We start from the raw sequence: 24027 nt of genomic DNA on the forward strand, positions 1-24027 counted from the left end.
GAAACTAGTAAATGATGTATAAGATATGAAAATATTGATTTCTTTCTTTCTTTCTTTTCTTTTTAACTGTTTTCTATTTTGCATTTTTCACGTGTTTTGTTTTTGGATATTTGTAGCTCTTTTTTCTTTTATTAGGGTTATTCTTTGTTTTTATTTTTTATGTTTAAACTTTGAAACTCTTTATTGTTTGTAAAATTTTAATAAATATTACTTTAAAAACAAAAACAAATACAGTCAGAACTGGATATGGAACAACTGATTGGTTCAAAATTGGGAAAGGAGTATGACAAGGCTGTATATTGTCTCCCTGCTTATTTAACTTATATGCAGAATTCATCATGTGAAAGGCTGGGCTGGATGAATCCCTAGCCGGAATTAAGATTGCCGGAAGAAATATCAACAACCTCAGATATGCAGATGACAAAACCTTGATGGCAGAAAGTGAGGAGGAATTAAAGAACCTTTTAATGAGGGTGAAAGAGGAGAGGGCAAAATATGGTCTGAAGCTCAACATCAAAAAAACTATGATCATGGCCACTGGTCCCATCACCTCCTGGCAAATAGAAGGGGAAGAAATGGAGGCAGTGGGAAATTTTACTTTCTTGGGTTCCATGATCACTGCAGATGGTGACAGCAGTCACAAAGTTAAAAGACGCCTGCTTCTTGGGAGAAAAGCAATGACAAACCTAGACAGCATCTTAAAAAGCAAAGATATAGTTAAAGCTATAGTTTTCCCAATAGTGATGTATGGGAGTGAAAGCTGGACCATAAAGAACACTGATCGCTGAAGAACTGATACTTTTGAATTACAGTGCTGGAGGAGACTCTTGAGAGTCCCATGGACTGCAAGAAGATCAAACCTATCCATTCTTAAGGAAATCAGCCCTGAGTGCTCACTGGAAGGACAGATCGTGAAGCTGAGGCTCCAATACTTTGGCCACCTTATGAGAAGAGAAGACTCCCTGGAAAGTCTTCCCTGGAAAGTGATGCTGGGAAAGATGGATAGCACAAGGAGAAGGGGACGACAGAGGACAAGATGGTTGGATAGTGTTTTCGGAGCTACCAGCATGAGTTTGACCAAACTGCGGGAGGCAGTGGAAGACAGAAGTGCCTGGCGTGCTCTGATCCATGGGGTCACGAAGAGTCGGACACGACTAAACGACTAAACAACAACACACGCACTTGTACACTCCAGTCATAACCACTTCAAACCTGTGTCCCAAAAAAGGTTAGCCAGCCCTGACAGTCACCAGTGAGTATGAGTTAGGGAGAAATGTTCCCTCTCAACTGAACAAGGTGGATCAGTTAGATGCAGATCATGAGGAAGATCAGTTGGATCTCCTCACCGAAAAAAGAATGTTGGGTGGTGGGGAGCAGGGGAGAAAACCTCACACAGCATCCTCTACATGCAAAACAATATTAGTTGCTCTAGAGCAGTATTGCCCAAACTTGGGTCTCCAGCTGTTTTTGGAGCTGTTAGCTAGCAGGACCAGTGGTTAGGGATTATGAGAACTGTAGTCTAAAAACAACTGGAGACCCAAGTTTGGGAAACACTGTTCTAGAGGGAAAGAATCCAAACAACTTTTGCAGATACGGAAAACTACTGGCTCCCCAGATGTGGCTGAACTATAACTCACATCAACCACTGCCAATGGTGATTGATGATGGGAGTTGCAGTTTGGAAGGCCAAAAGTCTTAACTAAGACACCATAATAAAATCATTTTAAGCCCACTAGATAAAATTCTCAACTCCTCACTCACACTTCTCACATACAACTGAATAAAAAAAGCATTCCCCAGGGGATGTCTGGCGATTCCACAAGCAGCAGAAACCTTTGCCACATTGGCTTTCTCCTGCTGCATTCTGTTATTCTGACCAGCCACACACCTGCAGAGAGGTAACAACATTGCATCTCATTGCTACATTTGTATGGTCGGCTCAGAAAAGCAAGTAACATAGAATCATAGAATCATAGAGTTGGAAGAGACCACAAGGGCCATCGAGTCCAACCCCCTGCCAAGCAGGAAACACCATCAGAGCACTCCTGACATATGGTTGTCAAGCCTCTGCTTAAAGACCTCCAAAGTAGGAGACTCGACCACACTCCTTGGCAGCAAATTCCACTGTCAAACAGCTCTTACTGTCAGGAAGTTCTTCCTAATGTTTAGGTGGAATCTTCTTTCTTGTAGTTTGGATCCATTGCTCCGTGTCCGCTTCTCTGGAGCAGCAGAAAACAACCTTTCTCCCTCCTCTATGTGACATCCTTTTATATATTTGAACATGGCTATCATATCACCCCTTAACCTCCTCTTCTCCAGGCTAAACATGCCCAGCTCCCTTAGCCGTTCCTCATAAGGCATCGTTTCCAGGCCTTTGACCATTTTGGTTGCCCTCCTCTGGACACATTCCAGTTTGTCTGTGTCCTTCTTGAACTGTGGTGCCCAGAACTGGACACAGTACTCCAGGTGAGGTCTGACCAGAGCAGAATACAGTGGCACTATTACTTCCCTTGATCTAGATGCTATACTCCTATTGATGCAGCCCAGAATTGCATTGGCTTTTTTAGCTGCCGCGTCACACTGTTGGCTCATGTCAAGTTTGTGGTCAACCAAGACTCCTAGATCCTTTTCACATGTACTGCTCTCAAGCCAGGTGTCACCCATCTTGTATTTGTGCCTCTCATTTTTTTTGCCCAAGTGCAATACTTTACATTTCTCCCTGTTAAAATTCATCTTGTTTGTTTTGGCCCAGTTCTCTAATCTGTCAAGGTCGTTTTGAAGTGTGATCCTGTCCTCTGGGGTTTTAGCCACCCCTCCCAATTTGGTGTCATCTGCAAATTTGATCAGGATGCCCTTGAGTCCATCATCCAAGTCGTTGATAAAGATGTTGAATAAGACCGGGCCCAAGACAGAACCCTGTGGCACCCCACTAGTCACTCTTCTCCAGGATGAAGAGGAACCATTGATGAGCACCCTTTGGGTTCGGTCAGTCAGCCAGTTACAAATGCACTGAGTGGTAGCATAGTCAAGACCGCATTTTACCAGTTTCTTTACAAGAATATCATGGGGCCACCTTGTCAAATGCACATACACAGTGGAGTTGGAATAGAACCTCAAACAGCAAGCCCTTAACCTCCAGCTATGTCTCAACTCCTCTCAATTTTCAGCTTCACAGAAATTCAGTCCAGAATTTACAGGAAGCTGAATGGGCTTTGAATTCATTTTTTCATCAGGAAGATAAAGCTTACTGTTAACTTGGTAAGCAAGCAGCGCTTACCAGAGAAAATAAAGATTCCAGGGTTCTTCAAATCTGAGTGCTCTAGATTCTAGACATAAAATATTATGTCAGCTCTAGATTCAGAAATGGAAGGTTTTCATGTTGAATACAACAGCTCAGTTGGTTAGAGCATGGTGCTGGTAATACCAAAGTCGCAGGTTCAATCCCCATATGGGACAGCTGCACATTCTTCCATTGTGGGGGTTGGACTAGATGATCCTCAGGGTCCCTTCCAACTATATGATTTGCTTCCAGAAAAGTGATAGCTCAAACCTAGGACAGGGAAGGTCATACTGTTCACACAAGAAGCTTTTTGGGTTTTGGCAGGAGGTGGGGAGTGAAGAGAGAACATAATAGAGGTTTTTCAAATTACAACCATACAGAGACAGGGAAATATTTACCATCCTCTCAATGTCAGATCATGAGATGACTGGAGGTGAGTTCAAGATGCACAAAAGCAAAGTCTGTCTTAACAGACACAACACATTTAACTTACGGAATTTGCTATTATTCAGCTTACTGATGGCTGTTGCATAGCTTTGGGAGACTTTGAAAAAGGCTTTTGAGAAATGGTTCCCTGCTCTGCTTTACTGCAAACAAATCACAGAGACTTGAAGAATTCAACTTTATCCATTATGATTTACAACCCTGAATATGAATGTGATCAGAGTGGTCGGCTGCTGTACAGAAATCCGCCCCCAACCCAATATTGCATATGACTGCATTTCATTAGACAGGTAGCCTGTAGCTGGATTCTTTACTTGCCTTCTCCCTCCAAGCCCAAATTATTACAAGTTTTGTATTTTGATTTTTAAAATGTGGTTGTGTTCTTCTGCATAATTGAAAAGGGAATATAAAGAGTTTAAAAAGGAAGAAGGCTTTAAAATACAATGCAGCACAACTGTTGGGGCCCACATGATCACTAAGTGGAACTTTAATATACAGAGGCAGCATATATCTGAATGCCAGATCTCAGGAACAAAGAAAAGATCATCAGCCTTGTTGCCCTGCTTGTCAGCAACCCAGAGGCACCTGGACGACCGCGGCTGGAAACGGGATGCTGAACTAGAGACTTTCATCTAATCCAGGCCATGCTGACAGGGCCAGATTAAAATCCAGAAGCCATACTATATGCATAAACACCTGCAGCCACCCAAACTGTTTGCCAGAAAGCCCCATGCCAGCATGCAACCCAAAACATGCAGGATTTCCCAGGGGCTTGATGAAACGCAGTTCCAGTGTTGATGTCTGTGGCTAGCAAAAAGATGCAGTGATGGGATGGCAAGACACATCTCATGCAAAGCAAGCCATCTTGTGAGTAAGCAGGAAAGAGGAGGGAAGAAACAAGGAGGCTGAACGACACAACTGAGCAGATGTGAAGAGGCACTAACCATAGCAAAATGCAGACACTGTCTCCAGCGGCACTTCTGGCGCTTGAGGTTCCTCCCGCCAAACTTGGGCTTGTCACAGCAAAAATCACAGCGGCCACAATCCATTTTCAGCAGGCAGGCTTCACACTTGCCACACTTACGGTTTCGCCGGCTAGCAGAGGTCTGCTGCAGTGGATGGAAAAACACAGGCAATCAGGAAGAGCCAGGCAGATTGCGCTGTAAAGAATGAGCAATGAGTAATCTCTGTGGGTACCCAAATGACAGTGAGAACCTTCTATGGTGGCAGGTGGAAGACAGTCCTTCCAAGACACTGAAAAACCAGCCAAGTCTATTCTTTAAGCAACTGTTGCCTCCTTTCAAAACCTTTTATCAGCTGATCTTCCACAGGCAGTAACAGGAAGAACACAGCTTGATCCAGGACAACCCCAATTTTTGTGTCCTGTTTGTCATCAGGAACAGAGGCTCAACTCCAAATACAGTTTTCATTCTCAACTGTGAAGTATGAAGTTTTAGAATGGCACTTCTTACTGTCAACTGGTCACGGGGTTCTTGAAAACAGACCTCCACACAAGGCTTGTCAGATCTTTCACAGGCACTCAGAGTCTATGCAGATTCAATGTGTCGGACACACTGCTTTTGAACTGCCCAATATGACCTTAAGATGCTGCCAGAGAAATCTGCTAAGCTTTTGGACACAGATGGACAGTCCACTAAGGATTGCAGCAGCCCACTTTACAGGCATTCTAAGGCCAATCCATCCATCCTGCCTTGTGCTTTATGATTCTGGCAGTCACCTTTTTGTGGTTACGTTTAAATGGGACCTTAGGGTTAAGGGTAGATAATAAATAAATAATAAGCATTTCTCAAGCACCCCTCCTTTTTCCTTTTCCTTCTTTCCCCAGAAGAAGAAGAAGAAGAGGAGGAGGAGGAGGAGGAGTTTGGATTTGATATCCCGCTTTATCACTACCCTAAGGAGTCTCAAAGCGGCTCACAATCTCCTTTCCTTCCTCCCCCACAACAAACACTCTGTGAGGTGAGTGAGGCTGGGAGACTTCAAAGAAGTGTGACTGACCCAAGGTCACCCAGCAGCTGCAGGTGGAGGAGCGGGGAAGCGAACCCGGTTCCCCACATTACGAATCTACCGCTCTTAACCACTACACCACACTGGCAAGGTCTCAAATCTCAAAAGGCAAATTTGATAATTAACTCCGAAATGTTAAAGATTATGTTAACAAGATTAGATATTTAGGTATACAAACTACAATGAAAAATGTAAACCTATTTGAAGATAACTACAGTGGTACCTCGGGTTACATACGCTTCAGGTTACATATGCTTCAGGTTACAGACTCCGCTAACCCAGAAATAGTACCTCGGATTAAGAACTTTGCTTCAGGATGAGAACAGAAATTGTGTTCCAGCGGTGCAGCGGCAGCAGGAGGCCCCATTAGCTAAAGTGGTGCTTCAGGTTAAGAACAGTTTCAAGTTAAGAACGGACCTCCGGAACGAATTAAGTACTTAACCCGAGGTACCACTGTATATTAAACTATGGAGCCAAATTAGAAATGATCTTGAAATTTGGCATAGGTTAAAACTATGTATTTGGGGGAGAATAGCAGCAATCAAAATGAATATACTCCCAAAGGTCTTATTTCTCTTCAAAATGATCCCTATATTTAATAAAATGGATTGCTTTGACAAGTGGAGAAGGACTCTATCAAATTTTATATGGCAGGGTAAAAGATCTTGTAGAAGATTCAAACTCCTTACAGATAAGAGAGAAGGTGGGGGGTTGGCCTCCCTGATTTGAAGATCTACTTTGAGACCTCCTGCCTCTGTTGGATTAAGGAGTGGATTCGGCTTGAGAATAGCAATATATTAGACCTTCAGAGGTGAGAGATAGAGGGGCAGTTGTGTTACAGGGAGCCTCCGAAAATCTTGCGAAGCAGTTCCTCTTCCGGCGAGGAAGAAAGTCCCACCTCTAGTGGAGAAGAGGTGCAAGGACCAGAGGACGCTAGTGCGCACTTGCCATCGCCCATCATGTGCAGTAGTCTGAGGCGCAGGGAGGGGTGGAAAAGGCTGGGGGTGATGAAGCTTTTATGTTGGGGGAGGTACAAAAACAGACCACTCCCGGATTCTGCTAGCGATTGAGCAAGACATGAACTTATTACGCTCTTCACTGTAAATAGTTTGCACCAAAATAAAGCCTGTAAAAGATAGGTCGGAGTCCTGCCTGGTTACTCTCGAGCAACCGAAATAGCACCTGACAGGATTTAATTCACATAAAAAATTACAGGCATATTTCATTATTAAACAATGATTATAAATTATTTGCAAATATTTTAGCCAGTAGAAAGAAAAAAAAATTGGTGAATATATACCGTATTTTTCGCCCTATAGGACGCACTTTTTCCCCTCCAAAAATGAAGGGGAAATCTGTGTGCGTCCTATGGGGCAAGTGCAGGCTATCGCTGAAGCTTGGAGAGTGAGAGGGGTCGGTGCGCACCAACCCCTCTCGCTCTCCAGGCTTCAGGAAGCTATCAGCAAGCCTGGGGAGCCCGCGGGAGTTCCCGCAGGGCTCCCTAGGCTGCTATCCGGGCAGGCGGATAGCAGCCTGCTGCCCAGAACGCGGGGCACGCTGAAGCAGAGCGCCCCGCGCTTCGGGCAGACACCTGCAGCCTAGGGAGCCCTGCGGGAGTTCCTGCAGCGTAGCCAACCCCTCCACACCCAGTTGAGCACACGGCTGATGTTGCGATCCTGGGCAGATGCGGAGGCCACAGTGGCAGCCGATACAGGCGCTGCCGGAAGATCCTCAATCAGGAGGAGCAATGAAGCAGGAGCCGGGTCTTCCACAAACGCTGGAAGAGGGCAACGGCTGAGGGCGTCGGCATGGCCCATCGATTTCCCCGGGTGATGGACGAGCCGGTAGTGGTAGGCAGCCAGGAAAACAGTCCATCACAGCATGCACGGCGAGAGGACCAGTGGAGTTGGTTGATCACCGGTGAGGAGGCCCAGGAGCGGCTTGTGGTCAGTGATGAGGTCAAAAGTCCTGCCGCGGAGGTATTCATGGAACCTCTTCACTCCAGCCACAAGTGCCAGTGCCTCCTTGTCGAGCTGGCTGTAATTCCGTTCAGTTGGAGATAGCGTCCTGGAAAAGTAGGCGAGCGGTGCTTCTCTTCCTTCTGGAACACGGTGACTAAGGACAGCGCCAATGCCAAAAGGTGAGGCGTTGCAGGCAAGGACCAGTGGCCTGGCTTCACTGTACTGTACCAGCACACTGTCTGATGAAAGGAGAGCCTTGACCGCGTTGAAGGCAGCCGTCTCCCGATGACCCCAGGACCAAGGGGTCCTTGTGCTGAGGAGTCAGTGAAGAGGCTCAGCCACCGTGGCTTTCTGGGGCAGGAACATGTTATGAAAGTTCAGCAGTCCCAGGAACGCCTGCAACTCCGTCTTGTTCTTTGGGATGGGGGCCTGCTGGATAGCGCAGATCTTGGATGTGGTCGGGTGAAGGCTGGAGGCGTCGATAAGATAGCCCAGGAACTCCACCTGTGGAATGGCAATCTGGCACTTCTCCCTCTTTAAGTTGAGGCCGGCCTCCTGGAAACTGGTCAGCACGGCGCGGAGGCGCTCGAACAGCTTCTGGTTTGAGTCTGCGGACACCAAGAGGTCATCAAAATACAGTACCATGCCCGGAAGTCCTTGCAGGAGACGCTCCATAAGGCTTTGGAAGATGCCAGGAGCCACACTCACCCCGAACTGCAAACGGCGGCAATGGAATGCCTCTCGGTGGGTGACGATCATCTGGGCTTCAGCAGTGGCATCATCAACGGGCAGTTGTTGATAGGCTTGGGCAAGGTCCAGCTTAGCAAAGACCTTACCCTCACCCAAGGAATGCAGCAGGTGTTGAACAACAGGAACCGGGTAAGTGTGCTGCTGAAGTGCCTTGTTGATTGTGCACTTGTAGTCAGCGCTGATTCTCACGACCCGTCTGGTTTGACAGGCGTGACGATGGGGGTTTCCCACTTGGCGTGGTCAACCGGCTCCAAAACTCCTTGGGCGATCATCTTGTCCAGTTGTTCGTCCACCTTAGCCCTGAGAGCAAAGGGAACCTGGAGTGGCTTTAGCTTGATGGGGGTGACTTGTGGATCAAGGCTAAAGGAGATGGGCGTAACTATATATTGCCCCAAAGTGCCGTCAAAAACCTCAGCAAAGTCTTTGACCAGACCCTCAGTCTCTGTGATAGAGATGCAGTTGACGCCGGTGACTTCCAGGCCGAGGGCATCAAACCAGTCTAGCCCTAGGAGGCTTGGCCGCTGACCTTCGACCACCACCAACTGGAGCAGGCCCGAAAAATCCCTGAAGGCGATCCGGAACCAGCCAACGCCTACCACGGGAATGTCGTTTCCCTGGTAGTCTCTCAGGTGTACGCGGTGAGAGTCAAGTTGCCTTTTGGACACTCTGGGTACCAGTCTTTTGATGGTGCTCCAAGAAACGATGGACACGGCAGACCCAGTGTCGATCTCCATGTCACATGGAGCTCCTTCAATGAGCACCGTGACGTTCAGCTTGCGTCATATAGGCGAGTCGGTTTGGCCAATCGTGGTTCCAGACGGGCAGCGACAGTTCATAGAATCATAGAATCATAGAGTTGGAAGAGACCACAAGGGCCATCGAGTCCAACCCCCTGCCAAGCAGGAAACACCATCAGAGCACTCCTGACATATGGTTGTCAAGCCTCTGCTTAAAGACCTCCAAAGTAGGAGACTCCACCACACTCCTGGGCAGCAAATTCCACTGTCAAACAGCTCTTACTGTCAGGAAGTTCTTCCTAATGTTTAGGTGGAATCTTCTTTCTTGTAGTTTGGATCCATTGCTCCGTGTCCGCTTCTCTGGAGCAGCAGAAAACAACCTTTCTCCCTCCTCTATGTGACATCCTTTTATTTATTTGAACATGGCTATCATATCACCCCTTAACCTCCTCTTCTCCAGGCTAAACATGCCCAGCTCCCTTAGCCGTTCCTCATAAGGCATCGTTTCCAGGCCTTTGACCATTTTGGTTGCCCTCCTCTGGACACGTTCCAGTTTGTCTGTGTCCTTCTTGAACTGTGGTGCTCAGAACTGGACACAGTACTCCAGGTGAGGTCTGACCAGAGCAGAATACAGTGGCACTATTACTTCCCTTGATCTAGATGCTATACTCCTATTGATGCAGCCCAGAATTGCATTGGCTTTTTTAGCTGCCGCGTCACACTGTTGGCTCATGTCAAGTTTGTGGTCAACCAAGACTCCTAGATCCTTTTCACATGTACTGCTCTCAAGCCAGGTGTCACCCATCTTGTATTTGTGCCTCTCATTTTTTTTGCCCAAGTGCAATACTTTACATTTCTCCCTGTTAAAATTCATCTTGTTTGTTTTGGCCCAGTTCTCTAATCTGTCAAGGTCGTTTTGAAGTGTGATCCTGTCCTCTGGGGTGTTAGCCACCCCTCCCAGTTTGGTGTCATCTGCAAATTTGATCAGGATGCCCTTGAGTCCATCATCCAAGTCGTTGATAAAGATGTTGAATAAGACCGGGCCCAAGACAGAACCCTGTGGCACCCCACTAGTCACTCTTCTCCAGAATGAAGAGGAACCATTGATGAGCACCCTTTGGGTTCGGTCAGTCAGCCAGTTACAAATGCACTAAGTGGTAGCATAGTCAATACCGCATTTTACCAGCTTCTTTACAAGAATATCATGGGGCACCTTGTCAAATGCCTTGCTGAAATCAAGGTAGGCTACATCCACTGCGTTCCCTTCATCTACCAGGCTTGTAATTCTGTCAAAAAACGAGATCAGGTTAGTCTGACATGACTTATTTTTCAGAAATCCATGCTGACTATTGGTGATCACAGCATTCCTTTCTAGGTGCGCACAGACTGTTTGCTTAATGATCTGATCCAGAATTTTCCCTGGTATTGATGTCAGACTGACTGGGCGGTAATTATTTGGGTCCTCTCTTTTCCCCTTTTTGAAAATAGGGACAACATTTGCCCTCCTCCAGTCTGCCGGGACTTCGCCTGTTCTCCAGGAATTCTCAAAGATGACTGCCAGTGGTTCTGAGATCACATCTGCCAGTTCTTTTAATACTCTTGGATGCAGTTCGTCTGGCCCTGGAGACTTGAATACATCTAAACTAGCCAAGTATTCTTGTACTATCTCCTTAGTTATTCTGGGCTGTGTTTCCTTTGCTGAATCATTTGCTCCAAATTCTTCAGGTCGGGCATTGTTTTCTTTAACGGAGAAGACTGAGGCAAAGAAGGCATTGAGGAGTTCAGCCCTTTCTGTGTCCCCTGTTTGCATTTCACCATCTTCTCCTCTGAGTGACCCCACTGTTTCTTTGTTCTTCCTTTTGCTACGAACATACCCATAAAAGCCTTTTTCGTTGCTTTTAACCTCTCTAGCAAGCCTGAGTTCATTCTGTGCTTTAGCTTTTCTGACTTTGTGTCTACACGTGCTGGCTATTTGTTTGAATTCCTCTTTGGTGGTTTCCCCCCTTTTCCATTTTTTGTACACATCCTTTTTTAATCTTAACTCAGTTAAAAGTTCTTTAGATAGCCACCCTGTCTTCTTTAATCACCTTCCATGTTTCCGTCTCACTGGTATTGCCTGACGTTGTGCTTTTACTATCTCCCTCTTAACAAACTCCCAGCCATCATGAACTCCCTTTCCTTTTAGTATTAGTGTCCATGGGATCTCACCCAGCACTTCCCTAAGTTTTATGAAGTCGGCTTTCTTAAAGTCAAGAAATTGAGTCCTAGTATGCTTGGCTGCTCCTTTCCGCTGTATAGTAAACTTCAGAAGAGTATGATCACTCACGCCTAATGATCCTTCCACTTCTACCCCACTAACCAGGTCATCAACATTGGTTAGGACCAGATCTAAAATGGCTGTTCCTCTTGTTGCTTCTCCCACTTTCTGGACAATGAAGTTGTCTGCAAGGCCAGTGAGGAATCTGTTTGACCTTAGGCTCTTGCCTGAGTTTGACATCCAACAAATATCCGGGTAATTGAAGTCCCCCATTACTACTATCTCCCTTCCTTTTGCATGCTTGGCCATCTGTTCCAGGAAGGCATCATCTATGTCCTCCGTTTGGCTTGGGGATCTATAGTAAACTCCCACAATGAGGTCACTGTTATTCTTCTCTCCCTTACTTTTGACCCAAATGCTCTCACTTTGGCTTTGAGGTTCTAAATCTTGGATCTCTTCATAGGTATACACATCCCTGACATATAACGCCACCCCTCCTCCTTTCTTGTCTGGTCTGTTTCTCTGAAATAGATTGTATCACCCCATTATTACATTCCAATCGTGGGACTTATCCCACCAGGTCTCAGTGATGCCTATTATGTCATATTTAGTTTGCTGTACCAAGAGCTCGAGCTCATTTTGTTTAATTCCCATGCTTTGCGCATTAGTGTACAGACATTGAAGTCCATTAATCATTCCCCCGGGTCTCTTATTTAAGGATTTTTTCCTCCCACCACTAGGTCTGCGTGCTGTTTGCTCCATTTGGTCTATGACATTTGGATGATCATCTTCATCAATTGATAGACTCCTACCTTCAGGAGCACTGTCTCCCTCCCCCACATTAGTCAGTTTAAAGCCCTCCTGATGAGGTTTCTGAGATTTTTGGCAAAAACATTTCTCCCAACCGTTGTGAGGTGCAGCCCATCGCTTGCCAGAAGTCCATCTTCAAGAAACTGCAGTCCGTGATCTAAGAATCCAAACCGTTCCTGTTGACACCATTTGCGAAGCCAGCTGTTCACTTCCACTATTTTTCCCTCTCTCCCTGGGCCACGTCGTTCAACTGGGAGGACAGATGAGATGACAATTTGTGCATTTAGTTGCTTCAATTTCCTGTTGGTGAGAGCGAAACATCTTTCCTTGGCAGACTGGAGTGAAGACTTGGACTTGCGAGTCGGTGAAGGGGGGGTGTCAGACAGAGCCGATCGGCAGACCTTAGTGATGTGGCCCCTTCTGGAACACGTCCGACAGTCTCTGAATCGACACTTGGCACGAGAATGGTTGCCTCCAGAGTCGGCACATTTCGGTTGGCCCTTGGACTTCCATTCCTGCACTCCCGCTTTGTCTGGTGCACGTCATCGTCTTCACTGGAGGATGCCTCATCACTGCTGGCCTCTTTGTGATGCACTGGAACTGGCTTCCTAGCAAGACGTGGGCTGCTGGCCTTGCGGATCTCCTGGGCCACAGCCTCCACAGCTTCCAAGGCCACAGCCTCCTCAATGGCTTTCTGCAGCGTGAGGTCTGGCTTAGCGAGGAGACGCCGTTGAAGATGGATGTCCCGGACCCCGCAGACGATTCGATCCATCAGGGCATCATCTAAGTCTCGGAACTCGCAGTGCATTGCAGCCTGTCGCAGGGCGGTGGTGTAGTTGTTGATTGACTCCCCCTCTGCCTGGTTCCGGTGGTAAAACGCATGGTAGGCAGCAATCTTGGACGGCTTTGGCGTGTAGTGGTTGCGGAGCTTCTCTTGGATCGTGTCCCATGGTGTTGCCTGGACTGCTTCAGGCGCAGCCAATGCTCAGGCTATCTCAAACACCTCAGGCCCACAGAGGCTGAGGAATAGGCCCAGCTTCCATTCCTTTGATACTGCTGTCAGCTCGTTGGCTTGGAGGTAGCAGTCGAACCGAGCGAGGTAGGAGTCCCATGATTCAGAGGCTGGCGCAAACGGCGGTAGAGGCACAAGTGAAGCCATGATTCCGATGCTGGCGTGAAGGGCAATGGATGGAACACAGTGCTCTAGCCAGAACAGTCAGCTCTGAATTGGTTCTGTCCGGTGATTTCGCTCAGTGATTTCGCTCAGTGATTCAGCTCAGTTCAGAGGATGGCCGCATCTGGCTGTGCTCTGATGTCCATCGATCCCACCTTCGTCGCCAGTGTTAAGTTGTGGGTTGACATAGCAGACGACACAGCGATTTCTCCAAAGCAGTTCTTTATTTGTAAGCTGGAACAGAACTGAACTGAGGAGCTCAGTCAGCCTGCTTATATAGAGCTCCAGAACAATTGTAACTGTTGCAACTTTCTAAAACTATCCAATCACTGAATGTCACTTTCGATCCTTCAGTTGCATACAAACTATCCGATCACTGAACATCACTTTCGATCCCTCATTTGCATAACTATCTACAGTATCCCCCTGCTGGCCCAGGGTGAGAACTTCAGTACGTAACAAAAACGTTGCAGTAATTTTGAGGATGAAATTTATCACCAACCTTCGCAGAAATTGCTCACGTGCTAGCCTCCATTCTCAGGATGGGGTTACCGTACTAAAATAATCTTATTCGTGTAACATAAAATGAATGTGCCTCATTTCCTCTGTCATGGGTCAGTGGGGCTTTAGCTTCACTTAACAGCATAACACTTAACAGCTCGATGACATAACATCAAGCCACACTTGGATTATTTACTTCTGTGTGCTTGTGTATCTGTGTCGCCCTTGTATCAATTAGGAACTATTCTCTCACCTTTCCTTTGATATGTATGCTACTGATTACTTCTGCCATTTTAATTTTAGAGAAAGTGTTTAATTTAAAAAGGATCAGTACTATAGAATGGTGGTAGCAATACATTGAAGACAAGTAAATATTTTGGGGAGGGTGGTCCCAGAGCTCTGGCTGCATCCCAGAGCCCTAGTGCCACCATCGCAAAGAGGAAAAAACGGACAGACTTTGGTACTCTTTTGTCCTCCCCCCCATGCCTTTCTCTCTATCTGAGCTGGCTCCCTGCCTGTTACGTTACATGCGGGTGGGGTTCCTCTCTGTGTAAAGTCTTCAAGCTGGCCCTGCATGCGCCTGACAAATCTGCCCCATTGTCAAAATTTATCTTTCCCCCCACCTCCAGTCTCTGTTGTTGTGTGTCCTGCCTGAGGGGGGAAAACAGGAGACGGGTGGCCATCGGTCAGGGATGGTCTAGTTGAGATTCCTGCATTGCCCCTCGATGACACTCAGGGATCCCTTCCAACCCTACAATTCTCTGGTGCAGGTTTGTGCAGAGTTTTAGGTACAAGTTGGACGCAAGGGGTGCAAAGGATAGCAGCCCATCTTATGCACCATTGGCTTGGGAATAAGTCCCACTGATCATGATGAGACTCAAAGGAGAGTAGATTGCTGCTGTGCAGTCCAGTTTTTTAAATAAATGTTTTCCTTTTAAGATAATACAGATAATGGTGAAATCACAATAAATAAAACCTCCTCTTCAGTTGTTTCAAGCACTACTACACGTTCCACATAATATCTGTACTGCATTGTTTAGCGTGGCAGCACCTGCACTTTGGAATTCCCCGCCTATTGCAATAAAGCACATGCCTTACTAGACTCTTTTCGGGCAACTGCTAAAAGCATTCTTCTTTAGGCAAGCATACCTAGATGCTTAGGAAGTTGAAGCAATTTTAATCTTAATGTTTTGTATGTTTTAAAGTAGGATTCTTAATTTTTCTTGATTTTACTGCTTTGGTGTTTTTTTGTTTTTTTGTTTTGGTAAACCACTTTGCAGGTTTTTTAAAAATAAGTAATTAAGTAATAAGTTGGATATCAAACATGTGGTTGAAGGAAGTCACACGGGCATTTGGGTATAAGGGGAGGTGGTTGCAGGGTTAGATGTGGGGAATTTGCAGAAATAATATATTCATGTTATGTACAGTGATGAAGGTGTATGGCAATTAACATGTAATGTGAATTAATTGAAAATAATAAAATTTAATAGTAATAATAATAATAATAATAATAGAAGCGAGTTTCCCAAATAACACGCACTGCAGTCTCATTAAATGCTAATTAGATTTCAAGTTGCTTATTGCTCTCTCTACTTCTTTCCTGGGCACATAGCTGATTTAGCTTTTCAAACTACAGTGGTACCTCGGGTTAAGTACAGTGGTGCCTCACAAGACGAAATTAATTCGTTCCGCAAGTTTTTTCTTCTTGCGAGTTTTTCGTCTTGCGATGCACGGTTTCCCATAGGAATGCATTGAAAATCAATTAATGCGTTCCTAGGGAAACCGACTTCAGACCAGGTCCAGGGACAGTCTGTCCCCCGACCTCTTCTGAAGGCTGGGGGGGGGGGACGACAAGGGCTTTTCTTCCCACCCACCCCAGCATTTTAAAAAACCCCGGGACAGCGGAGGGCTTCTCCGCTGTCCGGGGCGATCTTAAAATGCTGGCGGGCGGCATTTTAAAATCGCCCCGGGACAGCGGAGGACTTCTCCGCTGTCCGGGGCGATTTAAAAGCCCCTGGGAAGGCAGGCAGGGGGGACAAAGACTTTTGCCCCCCGCCAGCCTTCAGAAGAGGTCCTGGACCTCTTCTGAAGGCTGGCGGGGGGTGAAAGTCTTTGTCCCCCCCGCCTGCCTTCAAAAGCTGTCCGGCCAAGGCTTCGCGGACCTCTCCGCAAGCAGCGGCAGAGCTGCCGCTGCTTGCGGAGAGTTGCCGGCATGCCGAAGCCTGCGCGCGCTGAGATCAGCGCGCCCAGGCTTCACGGACCTGTCCGCGAGCAGCGGCAGCGCTGCCGCTGTTTGCGGAGAGTTGTCGGCATGCCGAAGCCTGCGCGCGCTGACATCAGCGCGCCCAGGCTTCGCGGACCTCTCCGCGAGCAGCGGCAGCGCTGCCACTGTTTGCGGAGAGTTGCCGGCATGCCGAAGCCTGCGCCCGCTGAGATCAGCGCGCCCAGGCTTCGCGGACCTCTCCGCGAGCAGCGGCAGCGCTGCCGCTGCTTGCGGAGAGTTGCCGGCATGCCGAAGCCTGCGCGCGCTGAGATCAGCACGCCCAGGCTTCGCGGACCTCTCCTGCCTTCAAAAGCCGTCTGGGATAGCGGGAAGCGCTTCCCTGCTATCCCGGACTGCTTTTAAAATGCTGGCGGTGGGGAGCAAAGCCTTTCGGCCCCCGCCAGCCTTCCTGGACCTCTTCTGAAGGCCGGAGGGGGGGGAAAGGCTTTGCTCCCCACCGCTAGCATTTAAAAGAGGTCCCCGGAGATTTCCCTATGGGCTTTCGTCTTGCGAAGCAAGCCCATAGGGAAATTCGTTTTGCGAAGCGCCTCCAAAACGGAAAACCCTTTCGTCTAGCGGGTTTTCCGTCTTGCGAGGCGTTCGTCTTGCGGGGTACCACTGTACTTAATTCGTTTTGGAGGTCTGTTCTTAACCTGAAACTGTTCTTAACCTGAAGCACCACTTTAGCTAATGGGGTCTCCTGCTGATGCCGTGCCGCCACCACGCAATTTCTGTTCTCATCCTGAAGCAAAGTTCTTAACCCGACGTAATATTTCTGGGTTAGCAGAGTCTGTAACCTGAAGCATATGTAACCCGAGGTACCACTGTATTTTCAGATTGCGACACATCAATGGGGGTGGACAGGGTGGGCTGCTAAAGCCCTCACAATCCCTCCCCTTCCCGATTCAATTTCCAAGGCTTCATCAGCTCCCAACACAGTTAATGTTTTCCATTCCACTTGGGAGTGCAGACTTCTGGGTGGACTCCATTGATTCCCATCACATGATGAGAGAAGGGGGAAGGAAATGTAGGTCTCCATTTGTGATACACACACCACACAACTTTGGGCACCTGTGCACTGATTAAGATCTTAGAAGAAAATGTGTTTCAAATCACTTTCTCAAATGGCTGTAGAAATAAATTGTAGCTGAGCCACATCCCAGAGACCCCCATGCAGAAAAGCCATATGCTTACCACATTGTTCTTCAGCTGGGCAGTGGGATGCTTGGGGGGACGACCAGGTTTCTTCCTTTCCTTCACTGCTCCTAACTGCTTCTTCTGTTAAAAAGAAACCCACGTGAGTTGGGGTGGTCAAGGAGACCCTTCTAGTCTCAGTTGTTCATAGAATCATAGAATCATAGAGTTGGAAGAGACCACAAGGGCCATCGAGTCCAACCCCCTGCCAAGCAGGAAACACCATCAGAGCACTCCTGACATATGGTTGTCAAGCCTCTGCTTAAAGACCTCCAAAGTAGGAGACTCCACCACACTCCTGGGCAGCAAATTCCACTGTCAAACAGCTCTTACTGTCAGGAAGTTCTTCCTAATGTTTAGGTGGAATCTTCTTTCTTGTAGTTTGGATCCATTGCTCCGTGTCCGCTTCTCTGGAGCAGCAGAAAACAATCTTTCTCCCTCCTCTATGTGACATCCTTTTATATATTTGAACATGGCTATCATATCACCCCTTAACCTCCTCTTCTCCAGGCTAAACATGCCCAGCTCCCTTAGACGTTCCTCATAAGGCATCGTTTCCAGGCCTTTGACCATTTTGGTTGCCCTCCTCTGGACACGTTCCAGTTTGTCAGTGTCCTTCTTGAACTGTGGTGCCCAGAACTGGACACAGTACTCCAGGTGAGGTCTGACCAGAGCAGAATACAGTGGCACTATTACTTCCCTTGATCTAGATGCTATACTCCTATTGATGCAGCCCAGAATTGCATTGGCTTTTTTAGCTGCCGCGTCACACTGTTGGCTCATGTCAAGTTTGTGGTCAACCAAGACTCCTAGATCCTTTTCACATGGATCCCACAAAGAAGTTTACATGTTGGGAAATGCTGCAGTATTCTTTTACCTATGCAAGACTTTCAGGCACCTCATGCCCTGCTGAGGTTCAGCCCCACGTGACATGTCAGAGCTTTCCCAAATGAGTCGGGTTGGTGCTTATCAGGGAGCAGGACCCCAGGTAGAAAAGACAGTGTGCAACACCATGATTTCAACTCACTTTAGTATTTGCACCGAGTCTGATACAGTGTGTATCCCTTGCAATACAGAAAGGAGTATTCTCCAGGAGTAAAAGCACACTATCTATAAACTTCGGACCAGGAGTCGGCAAGGTTTTTGTGGCTTGGGCCAGTTCACAGCCCCGCAAACGCCATGGTGGACCAGAGTGTGCGTGCGTGCGCAAACGTTATTTCAGGCGTGTGCAGCTTCGCTTCCCATTGGCTGCAGGAACTTCCAGCGTTGTGGAAGGTAGTCCCCGCTCTGCTCCACGCCCGTTTAGTGTGGCACACGGAAGCCGACCGAGTGGGCAGCGGGGGTCCGCGAGCTGGCGGCTGGGTCCATGGGCCAGTTAAATGACCCCCATGGGCTGCTTGTGGCCCGTGGGCCTTAGGTTGCCGAACCCTGCTTTGGACCAACTGAGTCTTGATACAGTTAACTTAATAACTCACACAGACTAAGCCTTATTTCCAGTTAAATCATCAAGTGCTGACTGATTTAGGGGAATACAGTGGTACCTTGGGTCCCAAAATTAATCCGTTTCGGAAGCCCATTCTAAAACCAAACCGTTCTAAAACCAAGGCGTGCTTTCCCGAAGAAAATAATGTAAAATGGATTAATCACAGGCTTTTAAAAACAACCCCTAAAACAGCAATTTAATATTAATTTTACTTTCTAGCAAGACCATTGATCCATAAAATGAAAGCAAATAAGACAGTATTGTAGATGATAAAAATTAAAATTAATTTTTTTCCCTAACCTGCACTGATGATAGTCATTGTTTGGAGGGGGCAGAGCTTTTATCCATTTCCACAGTCACACAATCAATCAGTAGCTGAACTGGGTTCCACAGAGTCACAAAAACAAAGTCATAAGCCATAGCCACGAAAAAGTCACACAAACAAAAATGGGGAAAAAGCTCCAAATATCAACTTTGTGTTGCGTGGGACACAGCAGCTGACAGACTCAGCAGGAAGCCTCCAATCAGCAGCAGGAGGACTCAATTTAGAAATGGAACAGACTCAACAGGAAGCGGAACATGTTTTAATTCCGAGGCAAAGTTCACAAACCGAAACACCTACTTCCTGGTTTGCAATTTACTATTTCCAAGTTGTTTATAAACTAAGCTGTTATAAAACCAAGGTACCACTGTGTGGGAAATTCCATGACATTTTGACATGAATTTCAAAAAGGGCAGATAAGACTGCTCAGAGGGGCCACCCAGCTTCGTGGACCAGGAGGCCAGTGACAGTTTCACCCAGGAAGGACCATGCTCAGCAGGGGCTGCTGGGCACCTTATTAGAGAATGAGTTATAGCTGTAGCCTTTATGAGCCAGCTACATATGCCTTTTCAAGAACGTGTCTTTGAAAAGAGAACCCAAGAAAATTGGGGCAATACAGCAAGTGGACCACAAATTAAAGGTCCACAGTGCAAACCAACCTACGATCCTTTCTTTCTCTGCCCTCTTAAGGAAGGCATTTTTCCATTCTTTTAAAATAAATGCTTCTATAACTCCACTCACAAAATATTGTTCTGAATCTGTGGCAGCCCTCTGCTTGCTTTCAGATGCAATGATCAAGAACTGGGACATTTCACTTCCACTGGCATTTTCTGCATTTTATCTCCTAAATCTCCTTAAGAGATTTTCTAGAATAAAACAAGCAGAAAACAAACAAAAGTCTTCAAGTGGGGTAGGGAGGATCCTAGCAAATCACTGGTGCTGCTTTACGCAGATGACGCAGCAATCCTCTCAAGAACACTGGTGAGGCCTTAAAAGAGCCATGAAAACACTGGCAACATATTGCAAGGAGAGCCAGTTGGAACTCAATTACCAGAAAACCAAAATTATGGTTTTTGCCAAGAGGCCCAAACCACATACATGGTACATCAATGGTCACAAGATTGAGAAGGTCACTTGCTTCAAAAGCCCATGGCGACTACTTTGCAGGGAATGCCCAGAGAAGCGCAAATGCTTTCCTCAAGTACCTCAGGACCAAAGGTGGACACTATATACCTGCAGCCCTCAGACTGTTTGAGGCTAAATCGATTGCACAGCTGTTATACAGTGCCTAATTAGGTCCCTCTGCCAACTACGCACCACTATAATTGATACAATCCAAATTCTGCTCTACAAGTGCCTAAACATGTCTCCAATGCTACCATATGTCTTGAAACTGGATCCATGAGAATCGAGGCCAGAGTGTGGCTTGCCACTTTTAATTACTGGTTGAGACTATCTTTCTTCCTGAGCGGCCTTGCTCCCCTGACTATTAAGGATGATTTCCTTTTTTTAAAAATGATATTTATTAGAGGTTTAATAGTTACAGAAAAAAGAAGAAGGAAACAATAAAAAATTAAACAAAACAAAACAATACCTTACAATACATCAGAAATAAAAACAAAAACAAAAAACAATAAAGCAAAACAACAAGAAAAACAAAAACATTTAAAAACACATCCAATATTTCCATATCTTTACCTTTCAATTACTTGTTTCATCGACCTCCTCACACCTCCCTTTTTTGTATTCTAGTTCAATTAGCTATTTCAGCAAATCCTTTCCATCTTTCTCAATTTTTGTTCTATAATTTATCTTAACACAATCTAACCTTAAATTTTCCACTTTGGCCCATTAACAATCTGTTTTTGCTTAATTCTTTATAACATTTCTGCTAAAGCCATATAACTTCATTCCAGCATCCTTCTAACATATTAAGGATGATTTCCAATCAACATGGAAACGAGCAGTGAAAAATATAACTACTCTAGGCTTCAACCCACAGATTTTACTTGACATAGGGCATGAACAAGCTAAAAAAATAAACAAACATTAAACAGCATGTGGAAGACACAGAATGTCAAGCAGACCTAGCCAGGTCCCCAAAATTTCTAATCAGTGAAACCAGTAGATACCTCACCTCCCAAATGCCATATATAACCAACCTTGAAACCCCAAACAGTGTAGGGCCTTCACTCTGGCCTGTTGTCAGGCCCTCCCCTCAGCCATTCAAGAAGGCCGTAATATGAAGCCACCATACGAGGAGAGGAAATGCCCCTGTGGCTCTGGGCAGCAGGAAACAACGGGAAATGCCTTTTCCCATTGCCAGTACTATATAGACATACGAGCCAGGTTTATCCTGCCTATCCTGCACAAATTCCCAGGACATACAGAACAACTCAACATCTCCCTACTACTCCAGGATGAAAACCCAGATGTTACATACTCAGTTGCTAGGTTTTGCACTGCCATGATGGATATTCGCTGAAGGATGGTTTGTGCTACAAACCAGTCTTAAACTGAAGGCCCATATTGCAAGACCGCTATTCCCCTAAGCTCCACCCCTTATAGTTGTTTTAACTGTATGTCTTTTAGTCCTTATCTGTTTTAATTATCAGTTCTTATTCCTCAATTATCTATCCTGTACTCTATTCACATGTTTTATCCTATGCTTGTTTCCTTGTTCTTATTTGATTTAACAATCACCTGTTTAAATCTGAACTGCTATTTTATTCATATTTCTCTTATTCTGGTCTGTGACTATAATAAAGTTTATTCATTCAACAAATCACTGTTAGTGATCTGTACCCCAACCAATCTGAATTTAAGATTATGGTCCCTTTGCCCTTGAGAAAGTTCCCCATCCATCTACTGTTTAGACAAGAATTTGGTATTGTAAAAACTTAGCAAACACCCTCAAAACAAAAACTTGTTTGTGAGAACTTATAAGCTCCCCAAGCTGTAAGCACCTCCCCTTAACTACATAGACCAACCTTCACCAAGCTGGTGCCCCCCAGATTTTGGACTACAACTCCTATCAGTCATGGCCTTGCTGGCTGAGACTGATGGGAGGGTACCAAACTGGTGTAGGATGACCTGTCCTAGACATATCCCTCTTGCCTCTGAATCAATGCCCCAAATGCACTTTTTCTTAAAAGGTTTTCACATAAAAATTACAACCCTCACCTATTCCAATTTTAATTGTTAAAGTCTCTCCCTCCTACCCTTCCTCCTCATTTATCAGACAGCAGAACCTACCTCTACCTGACTGTTGACCTCTGAGCAGTGACAGGTTGACTTGCGTCAATCCGTGGCTGGTTCAAAATCACCCCTGGATAATCACAGAGACTAAGAGTCTGTTTGAAGATGAACCTTCTGCATAGTGTTATCTTCATCTCACAAAGGAACAGGGTAAGCAACTGATATGAGTCGGCCAGAATCCTAACAAAGTAAAACCCGGACTACTACTTCAGAATAAATATTCACCAAAGAATCAAACAACAAAGAAGTGGCATGCACTCACTGACCCCAACCAGAGTGAGCAATGAACATGGAAAATAATAACTGAAATGGGAAGTCTACATTTAGGGTTTGTCTTTCTGTTGCTTCCCAGCCCTTTTAGAGACAAAAGCCTTCTGCTTCAAGAAAGTACAATCTTTAACAACAACAACAACTAATTTAGAGCATGTGTGTATGTCACAGTCACAGTTCTGTGACTGTAGAGTTGGAAGGGACCCCAAGCGTCATATAATTCAACCCCCTGTAATGCAGGAATCTCACGTAAAGCATCCATGACAGATGGCCACCCAACCTCTGCTTAAAAACCTCCCGAGGGAGACTCTTCCACTGTCAAACAACTCTTACCGTCAGAAAGTTCTTCTTGATATTTAGCCGGAATCTCCTTTCTTGTAACTTAAAGTCATTTGTTCAAGTCCTACCCTCCAGAACAACTTCTGAGATATTTGAATATGGTCATCGTATTTAAACACTGGTTTGGGTCCTAGCCTCTGGAGCAGGACAAAACAGGTTTGTTCCCTCTTCCATGACAGCCCTTCAGATATTTGAAGATGGCTGTCATATCTCCTCTCAGTCTCCTCTTTTCCAGGCTAAACAGACCTAGCTCCTTCAACCGCTCCTCATAAGGCTCGGTTTCCAGACCCTTGATCATCCTGGTTGCCCTCCTCTGCACACGTTCAAGCTTGCCAACATCCTTCTTAAATTGTGGTGCCCAGAACTGGACACAGTATTCAAACAGAATAATGTATGCAGGTTGCTCTAGACTTGTGTAAGATACTTTCCAAGGTGATATTGCTGACTGTTAATGCCGTTATACTGTGTAAGACATAGCTCCCCGTTGCCTACTTACCTTTTGTCTTACTGTAGGGATGCCTCCAGGATCCCGTTCCATAGTAGGTTTCCATTTCTAGAAAAAGGGAGACAAAGAGGTGGTGCGGTGAGTAAACAGAAATGTTCTGCATTTGGAAATTCCCATGAAATTAGCAGAGAAGAGCTGAGAGAAATACAGGAGAGGCATGATTGAACTGGCTTCCCTAACTTGGTCAAATTCATTTTTTTTTAATGATATTTATTACTTTTCGAACAGCTTCAACACAACACTGCAAACAAAAAAAGAAAAAAAGAACAATACAAATACAATACAAAAGCACTACATACAAAACAAAACAAAAACAAACAAAAACAATTTAAAAACACCTCAAACATTTTCAATATCTTATCTTTCATTCGCTTATTTCCAACGACCTCCTCACACCTCCCTTTTGTATTCCACTTCTATTAATTGTTTCAGCAATTCCTTTCCATCTTCCTCT

General features: G+C 45.9%; 1 protein-coding gene across 28 annotated transcripts in view; it reads right to left on the reverse strand.

Moving 5' to 3' along the window:
- Positions 1-24027, reverse strand: part of LOC310696682 (methyl-CpG-binding domain protein 1-like) — a 122816-nt gene that overhangs the window by 45244 nt on the left and 53545 nt on the right. For all 28 annotated transcript variants that reach the window (XM_083482445.1, XM_083482457.1, XM_083482454.1 and 25 more), the window contains 3 exons: positions 23565-23621; positions 17397-17480; positions 4669-4833 (listed from right to left, as the gene is read on the reverse strand). In XM_083482445.1, coding sequence (XP_083338571.1) covers positions 4669-4833; positions 17397-17480; positions 23565-23621 — 306 coding nt within the window. The remainder of the gene's footprint in view (positions 1-4668; positions 4834-17396; positions 17481-23564; positions 23622-24027) is intronic.

The sequence above is a fragment of the Podarcis liolepis genome (genome assembly GCF_965112155.1).
Source record: "Podarcis liolepis genome assembly, chromosome: 17".
In the NCBI taxonomy this organism is placed as follows: Eukaryota; Metazoa; Chordata; class Lepidosauria; order Squamata; family Lacertidae; genus Podarcis; species Podarcis liolepis.